The 18,931-nt window shown below is 36.0% G+C and overlaps 1 protein-coding gene across 4 annotated transcripts in view; it reads left to right on the forward strand.

The window, feature by feature from the left end:
- cdkl5 (cyclin dependent kinase like 5) overlaps positions 1-18,931 on the forward strand; it is a 533,184-nt gene that overhangs the window by 498,417 nt on the left and 15,836 nt on the right. For all 4 annotated transcript variants that reach the window (XM_073045859.1, XM_073045858.1, XM_073045860.1 and 1 more), the window contains 7 exons: positions 1,853-1,933; positions 2,536-2,684; positions 4,451-5,483; positions 10,691-10,792; positions 13,103-13,214; positions 13,293-13,401; positions 16,604-16,706. In XM_073045859.1, coding sequence (XP_072901960.1) covers positions 1,853-1,933; positions 2,536-2,684; positions 4,451-5,483; positions 10,691-10,792; positions 13,103-13,214; positions 13,293-13,401; positions 16,604-16,706 — 1,689 coding nt within the window. The remainder of the gene's footprint in view (positions 1-1,852; positions 1,934-2,535; positions 2,685-4,450; positions 5,484-10,690; positions 10,793-13,102; positions 13,215-13,292; positions 13,402-16,603; positions 16,707-18,931) is intronic.

Consider the following 18,931-nt stretch of genomic DNA (forward strand, 5'->3'; position numbering starts at 1 on the left):
AATAACACTTTTTAATCATTTTGGAACTGAGGATACTAATTGCAGTAGATTTGCGATTGGAAATTTTGTCCATTCTTGCTTGATATAAGACTTCAGCTGCTCAACAGTCCGTGGTCTCCGTTGTCTGATTCTCCTCTTCATGATGTGCCATACATTTTCAATAGGAGATAGATCTGGACTGGCAGCAGGCCAGTCAAGCACACACACTCTGTGTCTACAAAGCCACGCTGTTGTAGCCCGTGCAGAATGTGGTCTGGCATTGTCCTGCTGAAATAAGCATGGACATCCGGGGAAGAGATGTCACCTTGATGGCAACATATGTCTCTCTAAAATCCTAATACACGCCTCAGAGTCAACGGTACCTTCACATACATGCAACTCACCCATGCCGTGGGCACTGATTCACCCCATACCATCACAGATGCTGGCTTTTGCACCTTTCACTGATAACAATCAGGATGGTAATTTTCATCTTTGGCACGGAGAACTGGACGCCCGTTTTTTCCGAAAACTAGCTGAAATGTGGACTCATCTGACCACAGCACACGGTTCCACAGTCTTTTGGTCCATCTGAGATGAGCTCGGGCCCAGAGAACTCGCCGGCGTTTCTACATAGAGTTGATGTATGGCTTTCTCCTTGCATAATACAGTTTCAACTTGCATTTCTGGATGCAGCAACGGACTGTGTTAAGTGACAATGGTTTTCCGAAGTACTCACGCGCCCAGGTGGCTATAATTATCACAGTAGCATGACGGTTTCTTAGGCAGTGCCGCCTGAGGGCTCAAAGATCACGCGCATTCAACAGTGGTTTTCGACCTTGCCCTTTACGCACTGAGATGTCTCTGAATTCTCTGAATCTTTTCACAATATTATGTACTGTAGATGTTGAAAGACCTAAATTCTCTGCAATCTTGCGTTGGGAAATGTTCCTTTTGAACTGACTAACAATTCTCTCACAAATTTTGGCACAAAGGGGTGAGCCACGACCCATCCTTGCTTGCAAAGACTGAGCCTTTGATGGACACTACTTTTATACCCAGTCATGATACCTCACCTGCTACCAATTAGCCTGCTTACTGTGGAGTCTTCCAAACCAGTGTTACTTGAATATTCTGTGCACTTTTCAATCTTATTTTAACTCTGTCCCAACTTTTGTTGAGTGTGTTGCAGCCATCAAATTTTAAATTTGTGTATATTTACAAAATACAATTAAGTTGGTCAGTAAAACTATTGAACATCTTTTCTTTGTACTTTTGTCAGTTAAATAAAGGTTCACATGAATTAACATATCACAGATTTTTGTTTTTATTGCATTTTGGAAAATATCCCAACTTTTCTGGAAATGGGGTTTGTATATCACTCTAACATAAATCATGGTATGGTGTCAGAAAATTTTATTAAATTACTTCATAATCACATTGAGCAGAATAATTTTGCTTATGCGATCAAGGAAACATCTCTATTTAAAAACTTCTGCTTGAATTACTGTGGTAACATAATCTGGGAATGCTGAATTATTTTGGTACATGCAATGTTTCTTTGGCTAGCAAAACAATCATAGTTCTTGTTTAAGTAGATAGTTTTGACTGTATAACTATAAGTTTGATTCTCTATACAAGTTGAGGAGTTATGACTTTTTAAAGCAAAAATTTAAAAAAAAAGTTTTGAACCTTTAGCTGATCTTCTTAGTTAATAGACAATAGGTTTCATTAATTACTTTAATTCTATGTTACATAATGTATGAATTTTAATAAAGATATGTAATGCCATGAAATATTTTAATTAGATCTAACTGTACCTTTTTATGCTTCTCTTGTAAAAATATGATTTGATTGACCCTTTTGTTTATAGTTTCCTGCTGTAAACCACCCTCAAACTCTGGAAAGAAGATACCTGGGTGTTATTAGTGGAGTCATGCTAGACCTCATGAAGGTATGTAACTAATGTGAAATTTGATTTTTTTTTTGCAGTTTGTATAGTTGTGGCCATTCTATAAGTATTACAGTTCCAAGAAATGTGACAGATATTTATCATAATTTCTTTGTATTCTTAGTGGTTATTCACAAAGATAATTTTCTCTAAAGGCCTCTTGTAAGCAGAGTGCACTTTTCAAGTAAAAATAAACATTAGATTATGTCTTTCGTTATATATTATGATTGAAAGTTTAAAGATTACCTTTATTTGTCACAAGTACATCACACCAAACAGTGAAATGCGTAATTTGTGTATATTCCAAATGTGTACTGGGGGCAGCCAGCAGGTGTTGCCATGCTTTGAGTGCTAAAGGAGCATGCCTGCAATTTACTAACCCTACCTTATGTAGGAGGAAGCCGGAGCACCCAGGAGAAACCCACATGGTCAAAGGAAGAACTTACAAACTCCTTACAGACAGCGACAGGAATTGAACTCCAATCGCTATTGCTGTTATAACATTACATTAACCACTATGATACTGTGCCACGCATGTTAATTAATTGTAAAGAGCATTCCATGTGGATGTACATTTACTGTCAGTTTTGTTTCTTTCCTCACAGAATTTGCTGAAATTGAATCCATCTGAGAGATACCTAACAGAACAGTGCTTGAACCACTCTGCTTTCCAGACCCAGAGACTTTTGGATAGATCTAGTGGCACCTCCCCAACACGGATAACTAAAAGGAAAACTCATCATGCAGAAAATAGGTAAAAGTAATACTTTGGTATAAAAATCCAATTTTTCCTCTAATTTATTGACCATCTTAATAATCTTTTCTGGATCATTTCATTGTTGTGTCTTGTTCTCCATTGATAAAATTGCTTGCCACTGAACAATTATTTTAAATATGAAAACTGCTTAACACCTTCTCTCCCCCTTACACTGGTAATGGTAAACTTCCTGAACTACAAACTACCTTAGACTCTCCATTTTTTTTCCTCTCAGAGATCTTGGCACTCAAGCTGAGAGAATCAATTTCAACTCTTCCCGATACCTCTTGAACCACTTTCTTACCTACATGTTCCTTATAAGAAATTTAATCTTGGACGTGTGACAATTTTCCTTTAACTACCATGACCCACAACTGAAATTTTTTCCGACTCATTTACTTGCTGTCTTCCTTTCAGCACTGAGTGTGAACCAAATCTTTCCTAACCTTGCCTCTAGTCTCAGAAAGCTGAATTTCTTGTACATGGTACTTTTTGTCACGAAGTTTGCCTAAATATGCCTCTGTAAAATGAACTAATTTTACCTGAATAAGCTAAAGCCATTTTTCATGTATTTTCATGTGCTTGCATCTTTATCTGTTTTTATTTAAACAGCTAGATTCCAATTCATTGTTCAGACTCTAAACTGCTCCTGATTTGTTGTTTACCATAATGCATCTTCCCACTCTCTTGTAATGGCTTTGTTTCCCAGACTCCAAAACCAAGTGAAAAACTTCATCCTTGTAATCTAAGTGTCTTTATATCTTATACCTCTTTGCACATTATCCACTTGCCTCCTTCCCTTAATGGTTGTTAACTTTCCATTAAATACATACTACTTAATGTATCCTTTTTTCTTTCCATCTTTCAATGGAGCCATGTCTTTAAGCCATCATTGTCCAGTGCCCTGGAATTCCATATATACCTTTATCTATCTCATTGCTGCTAAAAGTTTATTGACCAAGCTACTGGGTAAATACCTTTGTAGTCTTAGAAAAAATTGGTATTGAGCTTATTGACAAGGTAAAACCAACACAACTTGGGGAGGATAAGGGACAACTGAATAAAGGTACAGTACATGTTACTGATTTTTGCATTTAATTACATAACTGATCTTCAGTTTAAGAACTGGAAGCTATGGCTTTGACAATTATTCCTTTACTTGTAGGATATATGGCATTACTTTTAAGTTAATATCCTGAGATTGGTCTGTTAATATGAAGATGCTAGTTCAAATCTTTCCTTGACAGTTAGGATATTGAACTTCATTAAATCTGGCAAAAAAAAACAAGTCTCAGCAAAAATCACTCTAGTTCACCAATTTCTTTGGGAAGAAAATTTGTTGTAGTTACCCAGAGCAGTAAGATTGACTCTTAACTGTCTTTAATCTGTTGGTAGTTCAAGATGGGAAGTAAATGCTGGCCCAGTCAATGGTCATCTGGTATCATGAGTGAATAAGGAGAAAGGATACACACACTAGACTTTTTTCCCCTCAAAATTACTGCATCTCATCCTTTTTTCTCCATATAATCTGACTTTAAACCAAAAGCTTATTTTCCTTTTATCACATTATAACTATACAAGAGTTCATTAATTCTGCCAATAATGAAATTTTTCCTGCATTGGGATACAATAAAGAAAAGTTGTTTTTGAAGAAGTTCTGTCAAAATTGAATCATGGATGAGAACAGATAAAATATTATACAATACATATGCTATAAAATATTGTTTCTTCTGTAATTGAAAAAAATGCCTTGTGTTTTTCAGAAATCATGGTAGCAAAAGTGCATCACTGTCTGTTCGATCAGATAGTCGAGATCAGCAGAATCTAAGTGTCAACGTTAAGCGAGGTGATGACAACAGTCAACATGATAACCTTTCCTGTGAAAGTTCTGCCCCACACAGCCCTGCCCTTATTCCTTCACCGGACTATCAACAGACCAAACAGAATCTCTCTAGTAGCAAGGATTTTACCACCACTAATTTACCACTCCTTCCTAGTCCACGCCTGGCATCCAAGGAAGCACATGCAAAGTCTAAAACTGATATCCAGGCTGATCAGAAGATTGCAGAAGGCCCTGGTGCAAAATATTTAAAACCTAATACAAAATCACAGCAGAATAGGCACTCATTTTTAGAAATGCCACAAAATAAAACTGGAACTCTACCAACTGAGAAACCCAACCGTCACAGTTACATAGAGCCTGTACAAGGTTCAGTGTTGCAACAATCAAAGAACTCAGTAGTTTTAACGCCATCCAAATCATATAGGACATTGAGTGATTCAAGGTCAGTTGGAAACCTGAATGAAATGAAAGTGCATGGGGAGGATCAGTCATCTAGGTATTTTCCTTCGAGCTGCTTGGAACTCACTGCTTCAAACAATGCTTTATCAACTGGATCCAATGAGAACCGGCCGGCGCAGAATCCTCCAGCTATGAATAAAAGTCTGGAAACTCGCAAACCATCTACAAGACATTCAACAAATGAAGATGAGCTTAAGGTTCCTGCTAGCCATCTTGAAGGAGGTCATTCACATTCAGTGTCTGCTCCACATGAGTCTTTTCCTTTTGACTTAAATTATCCCAGTCCATATGCCTCCAAATCACGTTCACAAAGACATTCTATGTATATTCCAAGGAAACAAGCATCTGAAATTAACTCTGGAAGTGCAGGACAGGGAATGCCTGCTAGGACAAATAGTTTACAGATGTTATCTCCTCAAATGCAACATGCTCGGACATCTATCAATAGAGGTTCTCTGGGCTCCTCACGTGAGGACTTTGCCGAAACTTCTGGGGTCAGTGTTAACTTTGCTATTGTGATGTTTGAATCAGAATAGTGCTTGATTTGATCTGTTTTTAACTAAGTCATGTAACAGGCTAAACTATATCGTTTTTAGATTCATTATAGTTTGCATATTAAAAAAACCAGTGTTATCACTTGGTAAAGTAACGGTATTCCTATATTTTAATGAAAACCTATAGAGATTTTATTTTCAGTGCCAATTCTATGGTATCATTGATTGCTGCTGTTCTTGGACTTAATCAATTATTGTGAAGGGTTGAAACAATACCTGTTCAAATTTGCTAAATAATAGCTTTGGAAATATGTACAGACATTGATATATTCTCCAGAGAAAGGGTGACTGCTTAGCAGAAAGTGTTTTTCTATATAACAATATGAAATGATAAAGTGAAGCATTGATGTTGAGTGCAATGAGATGGATATAGTTCTGATCCAACATCTCTGCTGATCTTTTGGCCTGAACTGGATGTGTTTAGAATGCAAACAGAAGTTGTGGTGAAGCAGGTATTAATTCAGATTAGCTAATTTGGTAGATCCTTTTCCAGCATATGGTCAAAGTGGGCAATGACTAGTGACAATTTGACTGTTGGGACAAGAAGTTATCAAATCAAGGCATATTGTAGAAGGCATCTGAACAAAATATCATTTTGATTAAAGAAAGTTAATTTTAAAATTATGTTCATAAAGCTACAGTAATTCATTGATTTAAACAAAATGTCCACTCAACACATTGTGACGACTAGGCAATTTGAGTTTGTTTTGTAAACAGTTTTGTTAAAGTATTTCATATACATAGTCAACTGCTGTACTTTCCGATGGGGGTTGTTTTGTAATGGTGGTGGCAGCAATGCAGGCAGCTCAGGGATGCGACTATTTTTGTCACTGGAATTGTACACTTCTGGACAGTGAGAATGGGCTAAGCTGAAATTGAAGTGCTTTAACATTTATTTATTTCATGCTTATAAAACTGTTATAATTTATCCCAATTAAGTATGGAACTAAACCTGAAAGTTTCCCTACTTCAATAAAAATGTAACACAGGACAGGCCTTCTGGCTCACAATGCCTGTGCCGACCATGATGCCAAATTAAAGTAATTCCATCTGCCTGTGCATAATCATATTGTTATTAATTTACATTGATTTTGAATATAATGTGATATTTGTCACTAAAACCTTTAGATATATTGTGAGAAAAAAGGCACTCTAGATGTAGTTACATTCAGATCTAAAATCCCAAAACAAACCTTAAGGTATAGCATGTCTAATATGTGAATTATAAACCTTAAAAATTCAAACTCTGTTTCTGCGCTAGAAATTACAATAAAGAAATACAATTTATTCCAATAATTATTAATTAACTAGGCATTATCACATCCTTGCTTGTGGCTGCTATAATGTCTTTTGTAAACAAAGTTGGTGATGGCTTGATTTTACCAATTTTGGCCAGGCATTGCACATCGTCACAGCTTAAGTCATCTTCTAGGAGTTCTTCGTCAGGTTATTGACTAATGCCTTGATTTACTTTTTCAGAGATGATTTCAGTGCCTAATCCTATGTTCTAAGGTTACAATTTCTAAGCAAGTACCCAGTCATTTATTATCTATTATTTTAATTTTTTTTTTAGTTGTTGTTACTTTGAATTTTTATACTCTTACTGTCTTCTCCACTTCATCTTAAGTATCTTGCACTAACATTAGTTATGGAAACTAGTTATTTCTTGTCCACATTATTTCTTATTTCTAAGCAGATTTGACATTTTTACTATTTGATTTTGAGGCATACAAAGATTTTGCAAATTTTGTTTTTCTGTAACACCTAAGCCAAATGGAGCTGTCAGTTGTCTTCAGATTTTGATGTTATTTGATGAAAGATGAAGTTGGTGGCATGTTACAGTTTTTATAACTCTAAACTTAACTGTCTTGTCATCTTCTATTCCAAATGTATAGATTATTATTTTTGACAAGAAAGTGATTTTTTTAACATTGTCTTTGTCTTGGGATGTTTTGTTGTGTTTTATTGTCCCTAGCATGGCATAATCATTCTCAAAATACTAGGTCTTAAGTGTTTATTTCCTCCTGTTGTTTATCAGCATTCCTTAGTTGACCTCTAGTTCAAATAATAACAAGGCATATTGGTATTTAAATTTCAGTGTATTGTACTATATTACCCACATAAAGAAATTGATGGACATGTCCACTGTGATGGATTAACTGAAATCCTTTTCCATCTAGGTATCTTCCACCTTTTGCTGCATGAAATATCCTGACTTACCAGTTTATTCTCTTGTATTTGATGACAGCTCAGTATCTCTACTGCATTTTAAACTTCTGGGAGCCATTTGTTGGATTTGCAATTAAATATTTATTTTGATGTAGAATCTTAGAATCATTATACTAGAGAAAGAGGGTGTTCTGTCCAGTAGATTCATGCCTACTCTTAATGGTGATCCCTTCAAACCCATTCCCTAACTCTGCTTCCAGACTATTGCAATTTTATTCTCTATCGGTGCCAATTAAATATTGTTTTAAAAGCAGTGTGTGATACCTCCCACCACTAATTATTACACTCAAACCAATGCATTAGTCTGTTTTTTAAAAGGAACATTTTCCTTTACATCTCCTTTGTATCTTTTGTTCAAACTTTTAAAAATAATTGATGCTTGGTCTTGGAATAATCATATGTTAACTGGAGCAACTTTTTTCTTTCATTGTTTAAACCAGGTGTGCTCTTGTACACTTGAAATAAATTACTTCTCAACTTTTTTTCTTCCAAGAACAAATATACACTCTGCAGTCCAACCTTACAGCTCATTCATGGAACTATTTTAATAGTCTTTTCTGAACCCATCTAGGATCTTCGCGTCTTTCTTAAAATGAGATTAACTTAATTATCTGCATTACTCTCTTATACATCAACCATGGCCTCAGTTTCTCTGCCACATTAAGATTACCTGACAGTAATTTGTGAACTACTTCCTACTTGATGTGGAAGGTGTGACTCTTACAAACCCTCCTGTCCTCAGAGTTGCTGAAGCAGCACTGATGTCCTTGTACTCCAGGCAATGTTCAGTATTGATTGGTAGAATTCTACAAAACTAAATCATGTGTTTTCATCCTCCCCATCAAATTTTTCATCACTTAAGCATTTTTGTTTTTCCTCTCAAAATATAATATGCAATGCTTTGAGCACTTCAAAATTTAAAAGTGGTGTCTGGTTTCTTATTAGACACAAACTGCTTTGGTATTGGGTAATTTCAGAAAGTGATTTTATTGTATGAAAAATGTACATATTTTGAAAGGCACAGGATTTTCATTATATTTTTACATTTTGTATCTACTGCTCTCTGTGGCATAGATCTGTCTCATTTAGTGGTCTTTCAGCACATTATAAGGTTGTCACCTGTGTTTATATAGAAGAATAAATGAATGCCAATTTGAAAAAAAAAGGTTGGATTGCATTAGGTATGTTGACCTTGAAGTTTAAAATAAGCATGAAACTATTTTTGGGGATCTCTAGTCAGTTTTAAGAACATGAAACAACTAGAAGATACTAAATAGTTCCAAGGTGACCTGTAGCCCTTTGCATTGTTCAAAATATCATCCATCTTTTGTGAGTCCAGAGCAATTAAGTTGGCGCATTACTTCATTGACCCTGGAGCTGATCACAATATCACAGAATGGAAGTTAGATGAAGGAAAAACTTCATTTAATTTTCCTTGTGCTCCCATCTCTATCCATACCTTTGTGTAAATAACGTATACTGTATCTTTTGTGTCCAATCTACTCTGCTAAGAATTATTCTTGGATTACCCCTTAGCTGTTCTTCAGAAAAAAAAGACAGTGAGGAACTGTAATATTAGCTCAATAATTCTAACACCTTTGGATTTTTTAATGGGTAATGTTGCAGAGAATTCATTTGGGATGTTCTGGACAGCTCTAAAAGTCTTAAATAAAAAACAAAATGCTGGAAGCATCCTGAAGGCCTTGCAGTACCAATAGAAAAGAGAAATGACTAACATCCTGAGTCCTTAACAGAAGTTAAAATAAGAATTTAGAAATGTAATAAGTAACCTAAGATAATTAGCATGTTTTACGTAAAGGCAGGTTATATTTGAAAAGTTTATTATGGAAGTGGGAAATTTAATATACAAAATAATTGAAGTTGATGAAATAGTTTTTAAGATTGCATGCCATAAATTATATTGCAAGAATCTTTGTAAAAAAAATAAAAATCTGCTGTTTGATATGAGAGGAAGTATGGAGGTTTAAGAATCAGATTTATTATCACTGACATGACATGAAATTTATTTATGGCATCATTATAGTGCAAAGATATAAATTACAGAAATAATTGTGCATGAATCCTTGGTTCATGAACATTCTGAAATCTGACAGCAGAGGGGAAGAAGCTATTTCTGAATCATTGAGTGTGGGTCTTCAAGCACCTGTACCACCTGCCTGATGTTAGTATAGAGAAGAGAGCAAGTCATGGATGTTGAGGGTCCTTAGTGCTGAATACTACATTCTAGGGGTGCACGGCCTATAGAAGATGGAGATATGAACCAGAAATTAGAGTGAAGAAAACTGTGTACTGCTAATATTGGAGAGTGATTAAATATGACATTCCTAGAGAACATTTTGTATTAAATGCTTTGAATTCGACACGTCAAGGGCAACATTAGTATACTTGATGCGTGTAGCTTGTCCACCCTTCATATTATCAAACTTTAAAATACTGCCATGGGGAATATTTTAAGTACGAAGGTGAAATAATCAAAAAAAAAAGAATTCTGCGTTTCTGATGGATATTAGATTAAAATTTACAATTACAATTCAAGTAAGATGTACTGACAGACTCAAATCACTTGGACTTTTATATTTATTACTAAATCATAATGGTCAATTTTTCTGGCTGTATAACAGCATATCATAAATGAAAATTGAAAGTGTAATTAAATGTCAAAGGAAACTCGCAAATGCTGCAATTCCATCATAGTTCATGAATGGTTGGACTGTATTTTCCTCTATTTTAATCTGGCCTAATTTCGAAATATGTTTTCTGCATTATACAAGTTATTACCAGTCATTAGGCCATTAAAATGTGTATAGTTTTTCAGAAAATGAATAAAGTCAGTTTTTGTAAATGTCTTTTATAATTCTGTTTTTGCTGTTGAGATAATTGGTGCATCATACTTTCAGGTGGAGCAGTCCTTAACTGATGGAAAGCATAGCAGGCCACCAATCAAAGATTCTACCAGGGATAATACAGTGTCATATCACAGCCATCAACATCAGATTGAGGTTAGACCAAATTAATTTTCATTGCTTTAACCCACAGCTTGGGAGTTATGGTTTGTTTCAATCAATGCCAAATTTCTTCTTTTTCTATGAGGCATATATTTTACATGAGTACAGAGGGAAAAAATTGTTATTTCTGACTAAACTATTCGTAATGCCAAGTGAGATCCATTAATCCTTCTGAAAGAAAACCATGTTAAGCCTGAATGTTGTTTTTCCTTTTCCTTTCATCTGTAACCTTCTATCACCAAAATGCAGTATGTAACTTCATTTATCGCAGGAATATTTACATTGGACTTAGAGAGATACAGTACATTTTGGAAATCGCTGTTTGCAATCCTTTGAAGTTTGAGGGGTAATCTAATTGGCCTATTTGAAATGTTAATAAAATTCTGCAGGATAGATACAGAGAATCATGTTCCTGTAAAGGCTGATATAATCTGGATTATTAACACTGAACGATAGTAAAATTGAACCTCAAGACACACACTATTTTGTTAGTTAAAAATATCAAAGAATACGGAACAAAAATGAGTAAGTACATGAGATTCCTTTCAACTTCTATCTAACAAAATGGTAGAGGAAGCTGGAGAATCTGAATAGCCTAATCCTAATTTTGTATTCCTATATCATCAATTTATTATAAGTAAACAAATATAAATTTTTTAGTTCGTGTTTGAGCTTGAAGTTAGTCATTTTATACCTCTTAAACCATTGATTCTGGTAAATTGGTTTATGTAATGGAATGCCACAAATGCCCAATGTAAAATTAGAATTTTGATCAAATTCATTGATTTTTATTTATTTTATTCTATTGAAGCAATCAAACTTTTAAAATTTTAGCAATCAAACTCTACAATTGTTTTGTAAAAGCAATTGGGCAGTGCTTTGGTAAATTTCTTCAGTATTTGCATCTCACTAAGATGGCAGCCATCTTTCAAGATAAGCTATGTTCAATAACAGGAATAGTAGTTAATCAGGAAATGAGTAGCATATCAGAAGGGGGCTTTGTATATTTCAGACAATTTATGAGGGGGGAATGATGATCATATTCTAAGGAGCTGTTGGAGCCTAAATTGTCCTCAACATAGCTACAAGACCAAACACGAGGAAATCTACAGATGCTGGAAATTCAAACAACACACACAAAATACTGGTGGAACAAAGAAGGCCAGGCAGCATCTATAAGGAGAAGCACTGTCGACATTTTGGGCCGAGACCCTTCGTCAGGACCCATAGGTAGCAGCGGGAGTGATTGAGGAAAACCTTGTGTGAGCTAGGTTTTTAGCACTCAAGTTAGAATTTTTGTGTTGTTTTTTGAGTTATTCTTGAATCTGCTAAGGGGAATGGGAATTTTATGTTACAAATGATTGACCAGAGTTGAGATGTCTTGAAATTGTGATTAGAGGTCTAACACTTGATGTTAATGAGATATGAAATAATATAATGTTATAGGACTGAGTGTTTTTGAATAAGTTTAGACTAAGCAAAGTGATATCCTTTTGTCGGGGATAAAGAGTATGAGAGGATATTATGATCGTCCCAGGATGTATCTGCACTGAGACGGAGCCCTAAACTGGTATGGCCTCACGGTAACATTATGCACAGAGTTTAAAAAAAAATTAATATTGAGTTCTTTGATTACAATTGATCACATCCTCAAATAAGGAGTTTTATAAACAAACTTTTTCATTGAGCAATAGATATTATGGAAAATTCCAATAATCTTAAATATCAACAGTAAATGCCTGAAACACCAAGTCAAGTTTAGCACCACCTTTGAATACAGATACAGCCAACATCCCAAGTTTTGGACCCTTGCTCTGATATTTCCAACATTTTCTTTTAATTTCAGTTTTCTAGAATATATTTTTTTTACTTTCAGGAGTATTATCTTTTTTGGTTTGGTGGCTTTCCAGAGAACCTAGTTCAAGATTCGCATAATGCGAATGTTATGCGAACGTTACCTACATAATAATGATGCATTGTTATTTGGAATCTAACAAACCTAGTGGCAATTTAAGCCTGTATTGTCTTGCTTTCCACATGATAATTATGTATCCATTTGATTTATTACAAATATGCTCCACATCAGGAAGAATTTAGTAATGTAAAAGATACACACACACCAGTTGTGACTCACTGCTGGGAATTGTAGAATAATGTTTGAATAAGATGATATTTAAATTGCTGAAATAGTAATATTAAAATAGCTTTGTATGTATATTTTTTTTCTAAATTTGTGTTACCAAAAGCTGTATTTACTTGGATTTACATTTGGCATCATAAACAAATTCTATGTTTACATTTTAGCCTGGAGGATATCATGACATACACTTAGAAGATGGTATATCCACAAAAGAAAATAAGTATGTATTTTCGGACACAGTGCCCAGGGACAGACGAGTACGAAGTTACTATGAAGGTAAGTTTAGAACTCGGTGATCTGTAGAAGCTGATAGCAATATGATGAAGCAAAGCTTAACACTTATTGTTTGTTTAGATTATTCTTCTTTGGAGGGAACCTTCAGTGAGAGAGAACCAATTAATGTGCCAATGCCTGGTAACATTCAGTCAAAGCATTCCAAAAGACACACTACTGTGGACCTTTGGTAAGAAAACAGCTATCTTTTCTCTTTTTTTCTTGGTTCTTTAATATTGAAAGAAAACTTCGAGGTAGCAAAAGCATTCTAAAGCCTTGCTTCCTGAATTTGTGAATTCTTTGGGAGGAGACTGCTCCGTATCTCCTCTGTTTTTAGTCCAGTTCCCTTTTGAAAGTGACAGAACATTTGGGTAGTGAATTCCAGATCATGACCACTAATTGCATGATAAAGAATTTTCCTTGGCACACCATTAGTTCTATTGTTAATCACTCTGAATCCTTTAGCTGTTGACCCTTTCACTGATGGAACAGTTTCCCTTTTTTCACTCTGTCTTGGCACTTTGCTCCAAAAACAAAAACTTGGCTTTCAAACTCTGACCCTGAGCTCAAGTCTGACCATCCAATGGACCATGCCATCTTTCTTTCTACACCAGCAATTTCTCTTTATGTGTTAAAACTTAAAACAAATCAGTCAAGATTAAATTCCAAAGGAATACTATCTTAATTGTAATTCTTCCTGCAATTTAGCCACTGTAGAAATGGTAAGTATACCATTCTGTCCCTCTGAATCCTATGTATCCTACTCAAGATTTGGTGCCCAGAACTGCTCTCAGTATTGTCACAAGTATTGTCTAACCAAGGATTTCAAATGTACTTAAATGGTGTCATTAATATATTCAAGGCATTCTAAGGCACTTCAAGGGATATTATCTTAAGGTTTGAAAGTAAGGAAATAACAGATTATTTGCCTGAAAACATGATTGGAAATGTGGGTTTCATGGAGAGTTGTATCATAGGTAGAGGCAGGGAGGAATTCCAAAGTTTGAGGTCTTTGGTGCTGGTGACACTGCTTGCAATGGTGGAACAAGCAAAATTGATGAAGTTGGAGAACTTAAGATATTCTGAAATGTTATTAAACTAGGGGAGATTCACAGATAGGGTAAGAAGGCCAAGAAGAGAACTGGAAAAACAGGGATGAGGACTTTAAAACAGTACAAGTTCAAAGAGGACATGAGAGGAGCTGAAGAAGAAATTAGAGTAAGATGCAAGCTCAGGTTTGGTGAATGTGGGTATGTTAAAACCCATGTTCCCTAAACCTAAGCTTGCATCTTGACCTGGAAGACAGTGAAGGATTGAGAAGAGGGTGATGGAGATACAAGAAAGATAACTGTTTGGTTTCAGCCTCATCCATGAGCACCTTGGAGTTGAAGGTACCTGAGATAGTTGTTGCACGAATCAAAAGTGGTGATAAATCGGCATATAGGAGAGAGGTTGAAAAATCTGATTGAAGGCTGCCACAACAACCACCTCTCAATCAACATCTGCAAAACCAAAGAGCTAATTATTGACTGCAGGAGGCGGAATTCAGAGGTCATGATCCACTTCTCATTAGGTGATCGGAGGTGGAGAGGGTCAGTAATTTTAAATTCCTTAGGGATATTTTAGAGGATCTGACCTGGGACCAGCACATAAACTGCAGCTACAAAGAAGGCACAGTTGTACCTCTGCTGTCTTAATAGTTTGTGCAGATTCACCATGTCATCTAAAACTTCTGACAAAGTTTTATCAATAAACAGTGGAGAGTTTCCTGACTGGTTGCTTCATGGCCTGCTATGGAAACACAAATGCCCATGAACGGAAAATCCTACAAAAAGTAATGGATACATCCCAGTGGAGCATTAGAAAAGCTTTCCCCACTAATGAGCACACCTACACAGAGCACTGCCACAGGAAAACAGGATGTGTCATCATGGCCCCCTCTCCTCACCATTCAAGCCACGCTCTCTTTTCGCTACTGCTGTCGGGCAGGAGGTAAAGGAGCCTAGGTCCCACACACAAGGTTCAGGAATAATTATTACCATTGAACCATCAGGCTCCTGAACAAGTGTGGATAATTTCACTCACCTCAATACTGAACTGATTCCATAACACTGAACTCATGTTCTCAATATAATTTGTTACTTTATTATTATTATTATTATTATTATCGTTTTTTGTATTTGTATTTGCACAGTTTATGTTACACATTGGTGTTTATCCATCTTTGTATGTAGTTTTTCATTGATTCCATTCTATTTGTATCTTCTGTGAACACCCACAAGAATATGAATCTCAGGGTGGTAAATAGTGACATAGATGTATTTTGATAAGAAATTTACTTTAAACTTTAAAATAATGAATAGAAATAAGTTACAGAATTTGCAACAGAGAAGTAAAGAGGATATTCTTCAGTTCAAGAATCTTGTGTCATGGACAAGTGATCAGTTTTGGATGAGAAAAATATGGCTTTGTTATACTTGTGGTCCAGTTAGATCAGGTGATGAATGTCTGAACAGGTTGCCTTTCCTGTCTTTTTCCAATTTGTATCCTTTAGATGTAACAGAGCAGAGATAAGGTACATACCAAGAAGAAAGTAGTAATTGTTTTATTCAGGAAGTAGCTTTTGAAGGTGGAGGTGAGGATGTGATTGAGCAGAATGCTAGCTGCAGTACTGGCATATTGAATGGTGAGCACCCAGAAGTATTTCTTCTGAAATCAGGCTCTAAGTCATTGAGTGACAAGGCATAGATAGCAGCCTTTAGCCCAACATATCCATGCCAACCAAGATGCCCATCTAAATGGCTCATATCCCTCTAACTCTTTCCTATTCTGTCCATGTACATCTCCAATTGTCTAAAATGTTGTTATTCTACCTGCCTCAAGCACTTCCTGTGGCAGCTCGGTGCACTTACCTTCTGCTTGAAAGAGTTACTCATCAGGTCTTTTCTAATGTTTTTCCTTTAATACTATGGCCTCCAGTTTTTGATTCCCTTTCTCATTTCTTTAAAGCCAATTACAACTAAACTGCTATGATACCCTTGGAAATCTTGGTTTAATATCTTTAGAACATTTGCCAGGTTGGAAATGTTTGTACATTAATGGGATGGGTATTTAGGGTACTTTTCTTTGTGTTATTTGTATATATTAACAACATATGAACAAGGCTGAAGTTTTTATTTATTTGGTGCAACTGGATTATGTTCTCAGTTAACTGGAGTTAGCATTCAATTGAGTGCATCACAGAGTCTTAAAACCATACAACACAGGAAGCTTGAGTGCTCATCTAGGTATTGTTTCACTGTTGATTCATCAAATTTTATCAGACATACAGTTTTTAAGAATGGGTTGCATTGATTGTTCTTAAACCCTAATCAATTTATTTTTCATTTCAGGAGAAGTACAGAAAATCTTAACATTAACCCACTGGAGCAAACAAAGGAAAAGGGGAAAGGCTTCTTCAGAGCAATAAAAAAGAAAAAGAAGAAATCACAAACGGTAAGTTTAATTTTGTTTCAAATCATTTACAATGATTTGTAAGACCATAAGACATAGAAGCAGAATTAGGCCATTCAGCCAATCAAATTTGCTCCATTGGAGGAGGGTCAAAATTTGATCTTACAATGTATTTGCAATGTTTATTTTGTGTGGAATACTTTCTAGATCAAATTACTCTGACAAGTGTGAAAAGAAATTAATTATACAGTCAAAGGGGCAACGTAAATGCAAAGGTCTTAATCTACACCGTAAACTGTTTATTTTGTGCATTTCCCTCAAGCTCTTTAAACATATTAGTAGAGAACTTCAGTGAAGTAATTGTATTTGATTACTTTAGTATATGTAATCAACTATATAACTTGATTTTAGTACTATTAGATCTGGTTATGGCAATCTTGGGCTATGTGTTTTGGTAAGGAAATGAATACATGTTTATAAAAGAAAATCTAGTCACAATAATGTGATACATCCTGATTTGGGAAATTTCAAGTTTTTAGAATTAATAAATTTCCTCATCCAAGTAATTATATTAGCATGAAAATAAATTTCCCCTGTTAATTGTAACAGCAATGACAAAGTGAAGCTTCTTTCCAGACTGTGTAAAAATCATGTAGTTTATCACTGGAAAGGAGGAATTTGTTTTTACTGCAAAATCTACTTTGAGAGATGAAGTATTTAATTATGTTTGAAATTCCAATTCCTTGGCAAGAGATAGAACACATTTTTAACATGATGGATCCTTGAAGTGAATTAATTACCTTGGGTGGTACAGGGCTTTATCCTCAGTGAAAGCTCCTCGCTAAGTGAAAGACTTGTGAAATTGGTAAACTTTTGATAACCTTTTCAAATAATACTTCGCACTTTTATGCTTTCATATGGCCAAGAGCTTACAAAATTACAGAATGGTTACAATGTAGAAGCAGCCCTTTTAGCAGGTCAAGTCTGTACTGGCTCAAAACTATATAGTTGTATACTTAGGTCACTTTGTTCTACAGTACTCTCCAGGGCCCTGCCATAGAACCATAGAACACTACAGCACAGTACAGGCCCTTCAGCCCTCCATGTTGTGCTGACCCAGATAATCCTTTAAAAAAGTACTAAACCCACACTACCCCATAACCCTCCATTTTTCTTTCATCCATTTGCCTGTCCAAGAGGCTCTTAAATACCCCTAATGTTTTAGCCTCCACCACCATCCCTAGCAAGACATTCCAGGCACTCACAACCCTCTGTGTAAAAACACTTACCCCTGATGTCTCCCCTAAACTTCCCTCCCTTAATTTTGTACATATGCCCTCTGGTGTTTGCTATTGGTGCCCTGGGAAACAGATACTGACTATCCACCCTATCTATGCCTCTCATAATCTTGTAGACCTCTATCAAATCCCCTCTCATTCTTCTATGCGCCAAAGAGAAAAGTCCCAGCTCTGCTAACCTTGCTTCATATGACTTGTTCTCCAATCCAGGCAACATCCTGGTAAATCTCCTCTGCACCTTCTCCATAGCTTCCACATCCTTCCTATAATGAGGTGACCAGAATTGAACACAATACTCTTAAGTGCGGTCTCACCAGAGATTTGTAGAGTTGCAACATGACCTCTCTACTCTGGAACTCAATCTCCCTGTTAATGAAGCCTAGCATCCCATAGGCCTTCTTAATTACCCTATCAACCTGTGCAGCAACCTTGAGGGATGTATGGATTTGAACCCCAAGGTCCCTCTGTTCATCCACACTGTTAAGTAATTGACCATTAATCCTGTACTCAGTCTTCTGGTTTGTCCTTCCAAAATGTACCACCTCACACTTGTCCGGATTGAACTCCATCTGCCATTTTTCTGCCCAACTCTGCAGCCTGTCTATATCCTCTTGTAACCTTCGATCACCTACAGCTGCATCCACAACTCCTCCAATCTTCATGTCATTTGCAAACTTACTCACCCATCCTTTCACCTCTACATCCAGGTCATTTAAAAAAATCACAAATAGCAGGGGTCCCAGGACAGATCCCTGTGGCATTCCATTAGTCACCAACCTCCAGGCCGAATGCTTTCCTTCCACAACTACCCTTTGCTTTCTTCCTTTAAGCCAATTTTTTAGCCAAACAGCCAAGGTTCCACTTATCCCATGCCTCATGACTTTCTGGATGAGTCTCTCATGATGGACCTTGTCAAGTGCTTTGCTAAGGTCCATGTAGACCACACCCACTGCCCTACCCTCAATTTCT

This window comes from Hemitrygon akajei, chromosome 5 (assembly GCF_048418815.1).
Source record: "Hemitrygon akajei chromosome 5, sHemAka1.3, whole genome shotgun sequence".
Lineage (NCBI taxonomy): Eukaryota > Metazoa > Chordata > Chondrichthyes > Myliobatiformes > Dasyatidae > Hemitrygon > Hemitrygon akajei.